The sequence below is a fragment of the Chiroxiphia lanceolata genome, chromosome 2 (assembly GCF_009829145.1).
Source record: "Chiroxiphia lanceolata isolate bChiLan1 chromosome 2, bChiLan1.pri, whole genome shotgun sequence".
Taxonomy (NCBI): domain Eukaryota; kingdom Metazoa; phylum Chordata; class Aves; order Passeriformes; family Pipridae; genus Chiroxiphia; species Chiroxiphia lanceolata.
The window spans coordinates 79,674,358-79,692,040 of NC_045638.1; the positions used below are offsets into that span (position 1 = coordinate 79,674,358).

At 36.8% G+C, this 17,683-nt stretch overlaps 1 protein-coding gene across 6 annotated transcripts in view; it reads right to left on the reverse strand.

Annotated features, from left to right (window-relative positions):
• CNTN5 (contactin 5) overlaps window positions 1–17,683 on the reverse strand; it is a 614,386-nt gene that overhangs the window by 137,445 nt on the left and 459,258 nt on the right. For all 6 annotated transcript variants that reach the window (XM_032680305.1, XM_032680306.1, XM_032680307.1 and 3 more), the window contains one exon: window positions 16,538–16,741. In XM_032680305.1, the coding sequence (XP_032536196.1) occupies window positions 16,538–16,741 (204 nt within the window). The remainder of the gene's footprint in view (window positions 1–16,537; window positions 16,742–17,683) is intronic.

The window sequence follows — 17,683 nt, forward strand, 5'->3', positions numbered from 1 at the left end:
GTTAGTCTAATTTGTCATAAAAATATTAAAGATTGCTTGTACCACTTGCTTGTACTATGTCCATAAATTTCATAGTTTAGTTACACTCTTTGTGACTTCTTTTACTGTTTCATGTATTCCTTTTATGATTATGAGTACTAGTTTCTAACTCAAGGGAATGGCCTGAAGTTGTCTCAGGGGAGGTTTAGGTTGGATATCAGGAAAAGGTTCTTCACCCAGAGGATGGCTGGGCACTGGAACAGGCTCCCCAGAGAAGTGGCCACAGAACCAAGCCCCCCAGAGTTCAAGAAGCGTTTGGATGATACTCTCAGGCACATGGTGTCACTCTTGCAGATGATCCTGTGCAGGCCTAAGAGCTGGACTTGATCCTTATGAGTCCTTTCCAACTCAACATATTCTGTGATTCTGTGACTAATTACATGGTTTATATCTGTCATATCCCCTTCTAGATGTGTCTTTTACAAACCAAAAAAACCCAGATGGTTAATCCTTCCTTACAACGAATCTTTGATAAACTTGCAAACATTTCTAGTGCCCATGTTGCACCATTTCAAATTCCATTCTATCATTTAGAGATGTGAAGTTGAGAACTGCACAACAATAGTGAGGCTGCAGATCTTTGTCACACTTTTTTTTTCTTGGGATTTTTTTCTTGTTTGTTCCTTATGGCTTTTCTCACAATTCAGTTCTGTTTGCTGCTTTGCACTTGAACTGATGTTCATCTACAATGGCAGTCTAATCTCTTGACTGATAATATCTAACAAAGGTATATTTTTAGGTTTAGGTGTAATATAAATTTGTAGTGGGTGACATTATTGCCTGTTCACTCTGTTTCTATTATCACAGTATTGTTTTCCAGCTCTCCAGGACTAGTTTTGTTTTAACTATTCTGAATAATTTTATATCAACAGTCTTCTTTACCTCTCAGTTTATTTTGTTTCCATATTGTTTATGTGTGGAATGGTGAAATCCCAGAAAAGTATTCTGTGGCTTCACTGACAATCTCTCAGTTCTCCAAAGTGGATTGCATAGATTCTCCTATAACGGGTGGATTTTTTAATCAATTTTTAGTTAAAAATGGGACTGTCCTTCAGTGTCTCCAAATATTTAATTTTTTTGACAGCCTTTGATGAGTAACCTGTAAAGAACTACTTGAAATGAAAGCTCACAGTAGAACCTTGACTGTTCCTATTCGTATTCTCTCAGACTCTTCAGGAAAGTTATATACAGACTGAAGCAAGACTTCCCTGTGTAAAAGCTGTGTCCTTGATATATGACTGTGTAGTAAGACAGTATACTGTATGTGATAAGTACAATCCTACTGATTCTACTTTTCTATGTATTTTCTATCAACACACGATGCAGAAATCAGACGTACTGTCTGACTCAGTAAGTAAGCTCCTCAGATGTTCCCAGGAGTCCCTTTTTTGAAAAAAAGCACCTTTTCTACTTACTGTCCTCCTAGTCCTGAGACTCAGTGAAGAAAAATAGTACATCCGGCTTCCTTCCATACAGAAGTCTGGCCTTCGTGATTTGTTAGTATTTGTAATGTCAATATTTCTTCTAAAATTTCTTCTATTGAAACTTCAATTATGAGAACTTCAGTCTTGATAGGAGAACCTCCCTAGGTCCCCTTGTAGTGAACACTACTGAAAATAGTTCATCTATGTTTTATAGTGCAGCCTTATATTTCTGAGGTGTTCCCTTTAAATCTCTGGCATCTTCTCGCTGTTCATACTCACTGAAAGGTTTTGTGCTTCAGTTAATTTAAAAAGGTGTGTTTTTGCTTTTGTGGGAGATTTTCTTCTGGAAAATAATTCTATTGAGTTGCCATATACTATTTAACATTTGACTTTTTTAGTCCTGAACAAAAATGCAGCTTAAAAGAGGATTAAATTATTCTTGCATTTAAAATAATACAGTAAGTCTGTATCCATCTGAGGGACAATATTATCTTTCAGATCTTATGTTTTTAACCTACAGTAACTCCCTTCAGTAAATGCAATTTGTACACGTACTGAATGCTCTTTGCAAGTCATGCCATTATTTCCTATTCTTGATGAAATGCTGATCTACTAATGCTTTATACCATGTCTTGTTCTTCTGGGTTATTGCTGCAATAGCACATGATGCACCTGCAGCAACTGGCAGGAAATATATAAAAATTACAGAGCAATTGCTTGGTGTCACAATGAAAATTAGGAAACAAAAGTCTATTATTGCAAAGGGATATTTTTCATCATTATTATTTATGATCTTTGAGACTATGGAGGTCATTGCAGTTGCACAACCATTAAGGGAATTATCAAGGCCTCACCTCCTCACATTACACTATAATTGCTTTGCCATGTCAGTGATACCTCCAGGGTCTTTGTCTTTCCAGCGTCTGTTTTGGTCACTATGAGTCAGTAATGGTAAAACAATCACCATTTGCATTTTCATAAAGATTTTTGTTCATTTGTATCAGATGCTAAAAGGAACTTGAACTTATAAGAAATATTAAAGCTTTGAGTTACGCGCACTAGAATCAATCTCTCTCAGGTTTATATACATAACTCTTTTTCAGAGGTTTGTTTAAGGCCATAAAAAATCCTCTCAGTCATTTTTTATTTCCAGTTATCAAACATGAAATACAACAATAAATAAAATTGATCAGCACAGAATAAAAACATAATATACGATTTTCAAGTGGCTAACAAATCACAGAGCTCACATGGTCTGAGCACTATAGAGCAATGCAATGCCATTCTCAATGCTGCCATGCTCTACCTTCCCATGAAAATGGCTCCTTTCCGACAATCTTTTACCTTTCAGTAGCTGACCTCCACAATTCAGTATTTCTTGGGCTAATTGCTTACTTTACACACTCCCTACTTTACAAGATGTGTCTTTCATCAGAGTTCAGATCTGGGTGTGAAAGTGCTGAATTTGTGATTGGTATAAAACACACAGCTTCAAAATAGATCTAGTTTACCAGATCCTGAAATTTTGTCTGGGATTAGAAAAGGATTTAAAAGCCAAACTTTCCTGTTTGTTTAGGTAAATCTTATCCCTGGTGTTTACTCTAAAATGCATCATTCCATCTAACATTTCCCAGTGTCTGGGTCTCTGCCCTTTCAGCCAGGTTGTTCCTTGGCTATGGAAGATTTAAAAATTAATAATCCTCCTGTTCTGTCTCTGATTACAAAAGAAAATACAGATTCAAATGACTGAACATATCCCAGGGAAAAGCACAATTTGAACTTGTTAGAATCAGTGGCTTGTTAGTCATACAGGTAGAAAGGGAGCTCAATTTTTATAGAAGAGGTGATTTCCCTATTCTCTCCTTCAGATATATTTTAGAAGAATGCAGTTATCACAAAGTAACTGTTCTCCAACTCTAGTAAAAAAAAATAAATCAGAAAATCAAGTTTATTTTTAATAAGTGGTTTCATTTAATAAGTTGTTCCTCCAACTGTGCTGTAAATCTGTACCTTGAGTTCAAATCTCTGCTATTCAGTGTCCTATGAATCTAAGCTATAATGTCTGCATTTCATTTTTCTATGAAAGAAATAGAGATGACATAATAATGTGACAAATACTGATTGTGAGATGCTCAGATATCACAGGAATAGATGTAATTTTCAAGCAGTTATAGATATTAATACAGCTAAAATTCTTTATATTATCCCGTGTGGACCATTTAATGGAAATGGAGAACGGAATAAAGTAGTAAGATCAGTTTCTGGTTTTCCATCCTTTTAGCTAAGAACAAGGGAAAGAGCTACAAACAGAATATCAGGCATTACCACTTTGAAAAGGACTACTCTACCTCTTCATCTAGCCTGTCACTCCATGACTTTTACAACCTTAGATGAAGAGCATAGAACAAATGTGAGCCTATGACTGTATCCATACAATAAGAATTTTTTCCTTCATGGGGGAAAAAATCAGATTGCTGAGAAATCATGACACATCGCCTTACTCTGGCTATGTAAAGGCTAACACTTCTTTTTCAATAATCTTCCAGATTTTAACTACCCTCTTGAATCTCCCAGAACATGATGGCCCCTTAAATCATTTTATCTAAAATGGTTTGGGTTTGTTTTAAACTGTTTAAGTAATAGCTCTTTAGCTTCCTTTGGAACCTAATTTTCAATGGAACAGGTTACAGGAAATACTTGAATAAGTGGCTGCTAGGCATTTAAGACAGTAGCTAGAAAAGGTTATAAGATTCCTGGCTAAACATCATCAGAGTTCTAGGGATAAAATGAAAGCCAAATATTTCCTGTACTCAGGAGAAGGATTAGGCATGGATTGATACTTATCATTATTTTATAAGCAAATCACACAACCCCCCATTCAATGATTAGAAGTGTTTGAGTGCTTTGGGTGAAGTCCCTGATCTTAATCAGATAGTATAGAATAGTTAATCTAGGTTTTTTTCAGGCTGGACAGCGCTCTAATAACAAAATTATTTGGGATTCTTACTGGTTTGAATGTTCCTTGCAATTTGTGGGAAACCTCTTCAAGAGTGATGAACTTTTCCTCCTGCATAAGAATTCCCTAATAATTTTACAAATGAGAAGTTGAGTTTCCTACCACATTGTACTGATGATCTGTTGTGTGAATATGTATCCAAACTCAAGAAAATTTTGACTAAGAAAATACTGCAGAAATGATCATGTATATTTTCTTCTCTCATCAATAATCTGTGATGAAAACTAGGGTTGTCTATGTTTGTCCTAGTTAGAGTAGCCCAGACCAGTTCATCACTGTGTGGGTGTAACCCAAACTGCGTATTCTACATCCTCTATGTCATTTCCCAGGAACTGTTAACAATAGACCATTTGCAGCAGCTGCCCAGAGCACACCTGACTCATCAGGCTATAAGCTGGGTGTTAAGTCTGAGAGATAGGAGGATGTTCCTATCCTCACACTGATGACACAGGCATGAAAACTCCCCTCCGGGGAGTCATTAGCACCTCCACACCCAGCCTGAGGGGTCATGTCTGCTAATGGACCATCAAGGATTCCAAAAATATCTCATGACTCACAATCACCCGTTGTGGAACTTCCTGCCCTGGGGGAGGTACTGGGCGTTCCCACTTGAACGTGAGTGTATACAATCTTGGGGTCTTGGAGACTTCTGGGCCCTACTTGTTGGATCCAGAGGAGGATCAGAACCTCGACCAGACTGTGATCACCACCCTCAACCAGAGTTGACCACCACCCTCAACCAGAGAGCGTGACCAGCACTCTCACCAACAGGTTTTTCCTCTCCTTTTACTTTGGACTCAGGGGACCATGTGGGGCTCAGTACGAGGGCCAATGAACACCATTTCGTTCGTGCCCCAGGGTGCTGGGTTATACATCTGGGGTTTGTGGGTTAAAACCAATTGTTTGTCCATATAATTGTATTTATTGTATTATTTTTATTAAATTGTAACTCTGACATAATCTCTTTTGAGTTGTGTTCATTTCTCCTGCTGGTTTACCTTTAAACCAGCACAATAGTGTGGATCTTTTTGTGACAAATGAATATTTAGCATTTTCCCTGAAGACCAGCACCATTAAATGTCTCCAGATATTTATTTGGAAAGAGAACCCTGAATACATACATTTACAATGACAGTAAATTGACAGCAAAACTGAATTGATTCAAGTATAATGATGATACCCACCATTATATCGACTGCAGCAGAGATTTTCAATGCACGGGGAAGAATTTATTGACTCATCTACTATTAATCTTATTCTAAATGGAAGGCCCAGTGCCTGGTGTAAATTTCTAAAAATTAACTGTGCCAGTGGTTGTTTTAAGATAACTGTCCACAGCATTCCTACCACTTCTTCCAAGTTTTGAGCTAAAAATTTACCATTTGAGAAGCCCTAAAGAAACTCATGTGAAATTGTATTCTGCTATGCACTGAATACTACAGGGCTCTGATGTTTTCATACATTAGAGAGCAAATCCTTTTACACATCACTGGATGGAAAGAGGTCTTTATTGGAATATATCCTAATATCAAATAAAATTTAGTAATTAAGTTTCTGGAGCAAAAATCATAATGAATGCAGTGTAAGAAGAGCAATAAAGGTAAAGTGTAGGGTAATAAAGGTAAAAAAAGGTCAGATTCAAATAAAAAAATGAACTAAAGTTTAAACAAAACTGTTCCCACTTTAAAATCCATCTTTTAATTGTACTCTATTTCACCAGTTCAGCAGTTACACTCTAAACTTTGTCTAGATAGTCCTTTCTAGAAATAGTATTACTATCTTAATAATATTTTATTATTTATAACTAGTAAAATGTCATGTATGTAAGTCATATATACAGAATAGTTTCCTACCTCTCTTAAACATTGAAAAAAACTGAAAACGTTTCATTTTCAATTGAAGATGGGTGTGTTATGGCTCAAATAATGAGAACCGTGGCCAAACCCTAAAGGCACAAGAGCAATGAGGTAGTCTCAGAATAAGCAACAAGAGAAACAATGATATTTTCTCCAGTTTTTCAAATGAGAGGCCAAAATTTCTGGTGTAAAGATTTGGCTGCAGAGGTCTCTGTTTACTTGTATTTGAAAATGTTTGGAAGCAGTAACTATGACCAAGGCTTCTGTCTTTGTCTACATAGAAAAGTCTTTACTGAATCATAACCTAGACTTCAATTCATCAAATTTCCCATATAGATGTAAAGCGGCATCTAAGCTCTTCTTCTAAATTCAGCACATCTGGCTACTGGACAAAACCAAACTTACCCTTTGAACATGCAGAGATGAGTGAGGGGGTCTGAATGGGTGGTATACAACTTTCCAGTATGAAGATTTGTGCATATATAGCTGTACGGAAACATGAAAACCTGAACATTTTCACCAACTGTGTATATAGATAATTTTTCTGAGCAGCCATGCATATCAAGAAAAATCAGTACTCACTACACTAGGCAATATAACAACTTGCTTGAGAGACCTAAGAATATAAGTCAACAAAACCCCAAAGAACTATCACTGGGGTTTTTTTGTTCCATTTTGTTTTCACAGGGGAGGAGATAGTGTTGAATTTGGAAAAAGAAATCTGTGGCTTCACTTCCTTTCAGGCATCACTGGCCAATGTTCCTCTTTTCCAATTGCCTGATGTTCACCCAGGATAAGCTCACAAAAGATATTAAAAAACCTGTGAAATACTATTTAACTAAATGATTAGGAGGAGGATCTAATTTTCATGGGGTTTCTAATTATCTTCCTGATGGTATGCTCACAGTTCTTGAAGAACCTAATTTCTCCTATAATAGATGACATAATTGTTAGCACTTCAAATATGACCTTAAGTTTCATTTTTTCCTTGAACCTGCATAATTTTTTTACAAGATGAAAACAAAATATCTCCTTTCCAGCTATGTACCAAAAGTGTCAAAACTGTTGTGATATCCAGAGAGAGTATTTACTTTGTTTCTGATCAATTAGAAGACTACTACATGAAGTAGTGTTTCTCTAATATTCATTGTATGTAATTAAATGGAAAAAGGTTCCTAAATAAGAAATGTTTTTCAGTTGAGACTCTTCATATAACCATTCAAATACAAGTACTTATTATTTCCTCAAAATGAAAGTTCAAAATAACAATATTTCTCCTCCTTTAGCAACAACTATTGAAATATGCATTGTTTTAGACCCGACAGTAACAAATCATTCTGTTATAAGTTTACTGTAGTTCTAACTTCGAGCAAAACTCCTGCTGTTCACAATCAAATTATTTCGCTATGATGACAAGAATTCCAAACTGACAGTGCCGTGCCCCACAACTGCAAAGCAGCAGTCACTTGTGAATTTGTATCTAAGATCCTGAGACATTATGATGAATAACATTCAGTATGACCATTCTTAATCTAAAACCATTCACGGGTGTAAATGTTATTTTCATTATCAATTTGCACAAATTTTAATTCAGTCACCATTAATTAAAATTAATTAAAATATTACCAACACACTTCGGTCTGAAATCTTAAGTTACGGTTTGATGCAACATCTTTCCTAATCCTGAGTTGAATTTAGAGGAATATTTTTTTCTCAAGTTCATTTATTTTATTGGTTTGTATACTCTGTGTATGGATCAATTAACTCTTTATTTTGTGCAGTTTCCATAAATCATCAGGAGAGGAAGTGAAAGAAAAAACAAGAGTGCAGATGTGCAAGATGATACATCTAGAATCTTGAAATACTTTAGCTATGAAAAGCAACAACTTCATTTCCAGCAGAGAGTGTTTCTGTAAACTAGTGGAAAAACTTAACAATTAAAACTCCTTTAAAGCAGACTAAATTCAAGAAAACTTTCACAGTGGAATAGTTCTTTCTCTACACTGAATCCTGGAATATTTTCCAAACCTTCTCCAATTTTCTTCCTGTAATACTCTCCTGGGTTCAGCCCTTTTATGTTGTCGAAAGACCATCCCAGGTGGTTTTCTCTATACCTTTTTTTAGGTTAAATGCTTTAAAAAATAGTGTGTTTTAACTTTTGTGTGCTGTTTGATAGTACTCTTAAGTATGCTACAATCCCTATAAAACACTCTGTAAAAGGTTTATTGTATAGGAGCCCTCTATAAAATTCTCTGCCTACTTATATATTTTCCTACCTATGGATAAGGACCACTCATGCTGACTGTAATAGCTTTTCTAAATAGAAATAAATGTTACTATTTTTTGGAAAAAAACAACCCTCCCCCACCCTATTTCATACATATATATATGTATTTTTCTTTTATTTTTCTTTTTTGTTAATTAAAATATGACTACACTGAAGTTTCTTAACCCTGATTTTCATCCTATTATTTTTGTCAACGTTACATTGGGATCTTGGCACAAGAGCAGAACAAAAGAGACAAAAAGTACTAAATACTTGTAACCCATGATGGATGCACTGCTACTAGAGGAAAGCAGAGATTAGGTGAAGTCTTTTCAGTTTTCATAGTGATCCATTATTAAAATATCTCACTACAATTTTAGGGGAGAAACAACATGTTTACTACAGGGTAATGGCTATCCGGGGACATAGCCATTTTATCAGTCTTCCCCTAGAGCAAACCTTGCATACATTGATGTCTTTGTCAGTGCTATCTGTCTTTGTACACTGCTAAAGGACAAACTCGATTTTGACTAGACGGTTTGGGTCTGCTCAAAAAAAAATCAAAGTAGGATCATTTCATCTTCGAGTTCTGTCCTGGAGTAGTACGAAGAGTTCCCACAGTTCCGAGACAGTTTTTTTGGACTTGCACAATTCAAATACAAGAGGTGACTGCACAGTCTTGCAGTGTAATCCACATGAAACACGAAGCCTACAAGGTTGGAAACTCCAGAAAACCTGGCACAATTAATCACAGCTGAAAAAATATTTTCAACCCCTATTACAATCCAGGTATACTTTGCTTTCTTCTAGAATTCAGCTCCATATGAATAACCACATTAGAAGACAAAACTAGTAACACAGGTAGAAAAAAAAAACAACAAAACAGAGAAAGACTGAGATCAGAAACATTAGAGTTCATTTTTAAGCAATTTTTTAAAAGTTCTAACTATCAGTTAATTAACAACTGGCAGCATTCTCCAGGGATGGGCATAGTCTATGTCTGCGAAACTGCTGATTTTGTTCTACCTTTAGTTATTGCCTTATCACCCTGTACTGGTCACTTTTATTGCTTAATTTCTGCTATTTGGGAATTTACTATGACTTCTGCCAAACTTCCCTAATGCTGGGAGAAAGAACATTAGATAACCCAGTGATGTTCAAACAACATATCCCAAAGTTTAACCTCAACAAATATATTCAGGCCATATTTCCTCATGGAAAATTAGAAACGAACATTCTTAGTACCTTGATAACTATATGTTCTATCATAATGGGAGACTGTTAATCTCATTTAATTAATCAATAGAGTTAGGGCAGACAAAATTCAGTTCACAGACTATGATGACATGGAAAAAAAAGTTAAAAGTCAAGGTCTGCATTCAGTTACATGAGAATACATCTGGTCAGACATACTGACCTCTGCTGAGGATAAACTAATTTGTTCTACTGGAACACAGCAGAAAACATCCTCTGATGTCTGAAATTGTACAGGTTCTCCAATTTTTTTTTTCTAGAAATGTCACCATAGCGAAGCCAATAGGCAGTATCTACACAGAAATAAAATGAAGAATTACTTAATTCTCTCTTTTACAGTAATAAAGTTAAAGTTAACATATTTTCAAGAGAAATAAAGAAGATAAAAAAAGGGAAAAAACCTGGAATCTTATGCTAGCAAACACCAATTTTTTTCTACTCCCTAGGTTTCTCTTTCCTAAATTTGAAGAGACTTACTGTTGTTTTTACGAGTCAAGATAATTTACTGCTCCCAATCAGCATCCAAGCCTGCAAAGATCCACTTTAACAATGCTGTTTATTATTTGTAAACAGTTATTAAATAACTCCTCAAAGTTTGTAATGCATTAAAAGGAAGTTAATGAAATGATGCATAATTTTTTTCCAGTTAAAATTTTTTCTCCCCAGATAGAGTTTTAGAGTGTTTTTATAACCCAGCTTGAAGTGAAATTGAATTATATGAAATGACTGATTGTCAGGGACATCTGAACAAATGAGGTAGTCATTTTATTCAGAATTCATTGAAAGATTTCTTGATGTTTTTATTTAATTTGCTTCATATCAAGGAGCTAAGTTCCCCTTTGAGACACATCACAAAAGAAATAAAAGATTAATAAAATCCCAGGAAGTTCTTACAATCTTTCAGAGTTTGACATAATGTCTTAATATTATTCTGTTTCTTCTCCTAGATAAATGGATACCTGTCATTGGAGTGTTTTTCGTCACAAGCTGTCTAGTCCTCTAGTACCTGGGTACAGGTACTGTATATACATCAAAATCCAAGAATTATGATAAGTATATCCATTAGAATATTTTTAGTTAATGATACATATGTCTCGAGAATACAGACTATATAAATGGTTTTATTTATATAGTGCCACTTGTAAAAGTTGTTTAAAACCACAAGCTCTTCCTGTAGTTTCTAGTAAATGTGCCAACTGCATAGGATAATGTGAGTTATGATACCAACCATTGGAACTCAGAAAGCTGTATGATTTTTAAACCTAAGTGAATATTTGAAAAATTAAAAATTATTCAAGTAATTTTATAATAAAAAAGCTTAAAAAGCCATATTCAAAATCATACAGAATGACTCAGCAAACATAGAGTCAAGTGTGTTTTCAGGTACTTGGATGTTTGTTTTAATGCCATTCTTAATTTCTCACTTCCTTCACAGAATCACAGAATCACAGAATCACAGAATATGCTGAGCTGGAAGGAATCCATAAGGATCATCAAGTCCAACTCTTAGGCCTCCGCAGGACCATCCCCATCTCAGGCACAGCATGTGTCCAAGAGTATTGTCCAAACACTTCTTGAACTCTGTCAGGCTTGGTGCTGTGATCACTTCCCTGGTGAGCCTGTTCCAGTGCCCAGCCACCCTCTGGTGAAAAACCTTTTCCTAATATTCAACCTAAATCTCTCCTGACACAACTTCAGGCCATTCCCTTGGGTCCTGTTGCAGAGAGGACATCAGTGCCTGCCCCTCCTCTTCCCCTCACAAGGAAGTTTTAGACTGCAATGAGGTCTCCTCTCAGTCTCCTCTTCTCCGGACTGAACAGACCAAGTGACCTCAGCTGCTTCTCATATGGTTTCCCCTCAAGGCCCTTCACCATCTTCTTTCTTCACAAATTACTTTAATTTTCTTTAACTGATGAACACTTCTTTTTGGCAGTTATCCCATATTTTGGATGTATATTTTAAAAATTTTGTCATCACCTTTAATATTTGTCAATGAACAGGGCAATATAACCCAAGGCTATTTCTATCAAAATGAAAAAGTACAGTACGATTAATGGAAATTTTTTATTTTAATCCCAGATAGTTTACAAAAGATCCATATTATTGCATTCTATGGAGGGGGTAGAGCAAGGTAGATGTCTTAAGTCATAAATATGATGTAACAATCAGAATTTTCCTCAATATTTTTTCAAGGTAGGTTTATGGAGACTGTAAGGTTGGGAAGAAAATTGGGGTTTCTTCACTGAGAAACTTTCACAGTCATACAGGAAAGCAAGCAATTTACTAAGAAATATTAAAGAACTTCATGACAACAAAGGAGCTTTTCAGAAATCCCAACAGATTAAAATTAAGGCATGGAAGCCTAGTGGAAATTCATTCCTGTGAAAAGATGAATCAGCAAACGCGGAAATTGTGTAGGAGCTGTTCATCTGTGCGCAAATGCTTCCCCAATACTCCAGAACAGTTCAGAAGGTTGGATTATCACCATGGTGTGACATCCATGAAACACAAATTTGCTGAAGGCTGGTATATACTATCCACTTGAAATTTAAGAAAATCTGCAGTTTTCCTTCATAGATTTTGGTTCTTAGCTCAGTGGTGTAAACTGCTGTCTTTATTTACTCTCTCCATTTCTTACACTATATTGTGTGCCTATGGATTGTTAGAGCAAGATGGATAATTAATCTGTTTAATTTCTGCACAAAATGGAACCCAATAAAAGCATGAGGAAATTTCATAAAGAATAAATAGAGCAAGATATGAATAATAAATATGAAAATAAAATTCTGTATTTTTTTTTCCTCAGAGTTCAAACTGCTTAAAAAGGCAGTCAATGTTTGAGTTTTTTAACTTTGAGAGTTTGATATCAAAAAGATCAAGTTCACTATTTAAGTCAGTAAAATTAAACACCTGAAACTCAATAATTAGCATAGGTACTAAACTAGCAAAAGCAAATAGGAAGTGATACAATAAAACATGCAGCTTTTTGCTGAAGAGACTACATGCTATGCAGATGAAAATTTAAATTTGCTACAATGAATAAACATTAACCTAATTTCATGCTAATTAGGTGAACATACTTTTGATTTACACTTACATTTGTGTTTAAATCCAGCTTTTGGAATGTGTCTCCAGCATAGGATTAGTCTTACTACTACAAAAAGATATAAGTAAGACAAAAGACTCTCTCTCAAAATTTTCTTTCTTTCTCTGTTTGATTTATGTAGGTATGGATTCACATATGCTAACATGTATCTGTGAAGAACCAGAAATCATAATGAAATGTGGAACATCTTGGAAAAAAAGAAAAAATAGGCACCTGTAAATTATTATTCTCAAAAATATCTTTTTTTTTACAGAAAACTAAAGAAAAAATCAATTATAACACAATAAATTGCAATATTGTTTGTTGCAAAAGAGCAAATGACAGAGTTGCCTCCATAGGCAAATATATACCAACAGAATCAGAGCTACATATCATTTATATTGCAATGTCATGTGCTCCATAAGAAGTATTATTGGAAGATTTTTCCTTTTGATCTTTGGGAAAAAAACTAAGGCAATTTTTTTATAATAAGATTTAGCCACTTATTTACAGAAAAAAATACTGCGGTTATATGCCTTGATGAAATTCAAAACTATCTGGGTAACTAACTACCATAGTAGTCAAAGCTGTTATACTTATCTTGGTAGTACTTAATCAACAGATTGAATCGGAGCCTGGAAGTTTAACAGCTCTTCACTCCAGCAACAGGTAAAGTTTTAAGCAACACAACCTCCGTTCAGTTGTGCAATATGTGTGCCTTGTGTCATCTGAGACCATAGAATCACAAAATCATCCATGTTGGAAGAGACCTTCAAGATCATCTAGTCCAGTTGAATGTAGCACCACCATAATTGCCCTTAAACCACATCCCCAAGTGCCACACTCAGAATCTTCTTCAACTCTTCTAGAGATGGGGACTCCACCACCTCCCTGGGCAACATATTCCAATGTCTAACGACGCTGTCAGATAAAACTTTTTTTCTAATGTCTATTCTGAACCTCCCCTAGAGTAATTTAAGGCCATTTCCTCTTGTCCTTTGAGATATGGCAGGAGAGACTGACCCCCACCTCTCTACAGCCTCCTTTCCGGTAGTTGTAGAGAGCAATGAGGTCCCCCTTGAGCATCCTTTTCTCCAGGCTAAACACCCCCAGATCTCTCAGCTGCTACTCATAGGACACGTTTCCTGGAATTTTCAGTTGCTTCATTTCTTTTCTCTGGACTTGCTCCAGCACCTTAACATCCTTTTTGAAGTGAGGAGCCCAGAACTGGACGCAGTACTTGAGGTGTGACCTCATCAGGGTTGAGTACGGGAGGACAATTACTTCCCTAGCCCTGCTGGCCACATTATCCTTGATACTGGATGAGACGCCATTGTCTTTCTTGGCCATCTGGGCACACTGCTGGCTCATTTTTAGCCACTGTTGACTAGCACTCTGAGGTCCTCTTCCTCTTGGCAACTCTCAAGCCACTCTGCCTCCAGCCCGTAACGCTGCCTGGGGTTGTTGTTATCCAAGTGCAAAACCCGACACTTGGCCTTGTTGAACATTGTGCAGATGTCCTCAGTCTATATATCCAGCCTATTCAGATCTCTCTGAAGGGCCTTCCTGCCTTTCAGCAGATCAACATTCCCAGCCACCTTGCTGTCATCTCTAAACTGACTAAGGGTGCACTTCATCCCCTCATCCAAAGCATTGACAAAGATATTAAAAAGGACCAGCCCCAGTGCTGAACCCCAGGAACTGCACCAGTGACTGGCAGCTAACTCAGTGTAGCACCAGTCACCATCACTCTTTGGGCTTGACCATGATGCCTTAAGCCCCTAATGGTTTTTTTATTTTTCTAATATTGGTAAGACTTGTAAGTTTTAAAAGCAGCAACCTCCCTCCTTTGTCCCTTGTCCCTTATCCTTTTCCCTCTAGCACTCTTGTTTATACATTCCTTAACCCTCTTACCCCATTCTATCCTCCCTATATCACTCATAGCCCCAAATCTAATAGAAATGTTTAGTCTTTTGTCAAGGCAAGGCCTAGACAGTTGACAGAACAGCATATCTGGGCCTAAACCACAGAATGAAGTCAAGAATTAGGTAACTATGTACCCTTTGTGCTCTGATGATGGTGAAGGTGATGAAGTAGGTGGTCCCGAAATGCACCCCAGACCCATTTCAAGGGGGTGGACCCGGGGCGGACCAGAGTAAAGGCCATAGGGTGGACACATCTGGGATTGGATAGATGGTATTATAAAATGTAACCTCTCGGGCACAGGGGCGCGCGTCCTGTAACATCTTCTGCCTTGGCAAAATAAACCCTTTCTTATCTCACCCCTAATTAACTGCTCTGGGAGATTTTTTTCAGCACCTAAATCCCACGGCAACAGTCATCTAAAGAGTTTTTCACCCAGCGTGCACCTGTTCAAGACATGAGATGCCAGTTTCTCCAGGAGAATGCCATGGGAGATAGTGTCAAATATTTTACTGAAGTCTAGGGAGGCAACATCCACAGCCTTTCCTTATCCACTAATTGGGCCACCCTGTGATAGAAGGAGATCAGCTTGGTCAAGCAGGACCTGCCTTTCCTAAAACCATGTCAGCCTGGTCTGATACCCTGGTTGTCCTATGCATGCTGTGTGATGGTACTCAGGATGATCTACTCCATGACTTTCCCTAGTGCTTAGGGCAGTCTCACATGACTGTGGTTCCCTGGATCATCCTTCCAACCCTTCTTGTAAATGGGCCTTATATTTGCTAATTTCCAGTTAACTGGGACTTCTCTGGATAATCAGGACTTCTGGTAAATGATTGAAAGTATCTTGGTGAGCTCTTTCGTCAGCTCCCTTATTACTGTTGGGTGCATCCCATCCAGGCTCATAGACCTGTGGGTGTCAAACTGGCATAGTAGGTCACTAACCATTCTGTCCTGGGTTGCCAGGGCCTCACTCAACTCCATATCACTATCTTCCAGCTCTGTAGGAGTTGGGTGTCCTGGGGACAACTGGCTTTGGTATTAAAGACTGAGGCGAAGAAGACATCGAGTACTTCAGCCTCTTCATCATCCCCTGACGCTCTGCTACCTTCTGTACCCAGCAAAGGATGTAGACTCTCCTTAGCCCTCCTCTTGTTGCCGGTGTATTAATATAAACTTTTTTTATTGTCTTTAACTACAGTGGCCAAATGTACAAATGATCTCCTGGCGTCCTGCAGCTGGCCTGTATGCTCCATGTGGTATTAGTCAGTGCCTTGTGGATGGCTCAGATGCCTGAGAGTATCTCAGTGTGGCAGTGGCCACTTGGGTGGAGGCAACTGAACTGAGCCCTAAGGAAACAGACATTGCTGAGAAAGGACATGGTGCCTCTCTCTGTCAATGACAGAACACCAGACTAGCGAGGTGAAGTAACTGTTCTAAACAAAATACATCAGGAGTTGTCAGCTTGCGCCTCAGCCATCACAGTTCTAAAAATTCTCGCAACTGTTGGATGTTTTAAAAGAAACCGCCCCCATGAAAAGCTTTCCTTTGCCAATTGCTACAGTAAATGCATGTATATACTGAAAAACAAATCATGGTTCTTAACTTAATTGGAGTATTTTTGGCTTAGTATTTTTACTTTTGTGTAGTACCCAGAAATAAGGCCTTTCTTACCATCATTTCTCAATGTCAGAGGTGTAGGAGGACTCAAAACTCTGGCATTTGTCACTGTGTTTTTTACCAGGCATATGTAACTGCCAACATCGGATGTTTGCACCTTGGAGATGTAGAGATTGCCTGTCTCCTGAGAGATGAAGCGTCTGCTGTCTTCTGCCACAAAAGATGGGAATTCATTAAATACCCAGCTATAGATGATCTCTAAAAGAACACGGAAAGAAAATAAGAGAAAGCAATTACAGAAACAATACCATGTTAATAGATACAATAAGTAAATGTTCTCTAGCTTTATTTCAACAATCTAGGGGGAAAAAGTAAAAGGTTTTCAAAACTTTTTGTTTTGTTTTGTTTTAGAATTGAAGAGAATATTTTTTTTACAACCCTTGGGATCTTGAAAATGGTATAAACTTTGCAGCCACGAGTTCCCTGGAAAGACAGATTTAGTTGAGATCGGACTCAGAAAACAGCAATAAAATATTATATAATTCTCTTTTATAGTCTTTCAGGTCAATCCAAAAATAATATACAAAGAATTCTTTTCTCAGCTTGTTCAGATTTGCAGTGAAATATATCAGGATGCTCCCTATACACACAAATGTGTGTATAAACAGTTTTTATTCTGAATATCTGTTTTTAAAATCACCAGATTCTAATAACTCTTTAGCCTACCTTGTAGGTAACATTACTGCCCTACAGTTCTGTCTTTTATATCTGCTTCACTGAAGAATTTCTGAACCCTTCCTTTAAGCTGCTTAAATCCCTACAATCGATGAATAATTCCTTAAACCAAAGCTACCAACTAATCAGTTGTTTTTAAAAATGGCAATTAAATCCACTCCTTGATTCTTATATTTATTCCATGAATCATTATATTTACCTGAAAATGATATACTTTTCCCTTTATACTCATAATAACAGGTTGAGAAAAAAATGGTTATTTCCTATCTCTCTGTATGAGATTGTATCATGATTTAATAAAAATTTAGGTTAATTTATATCTCAAGATTAGAAGTATCAGTAAAGTTAATGAGATTCTGATTTAGTAAGATATTCTTTGCAGGGAATTATTCATGTGGAGTTCCATCAATTCCGACTTTAAAGCCCTAACCTTATATATACTTCTTTACACACTGTTCTTTCAAT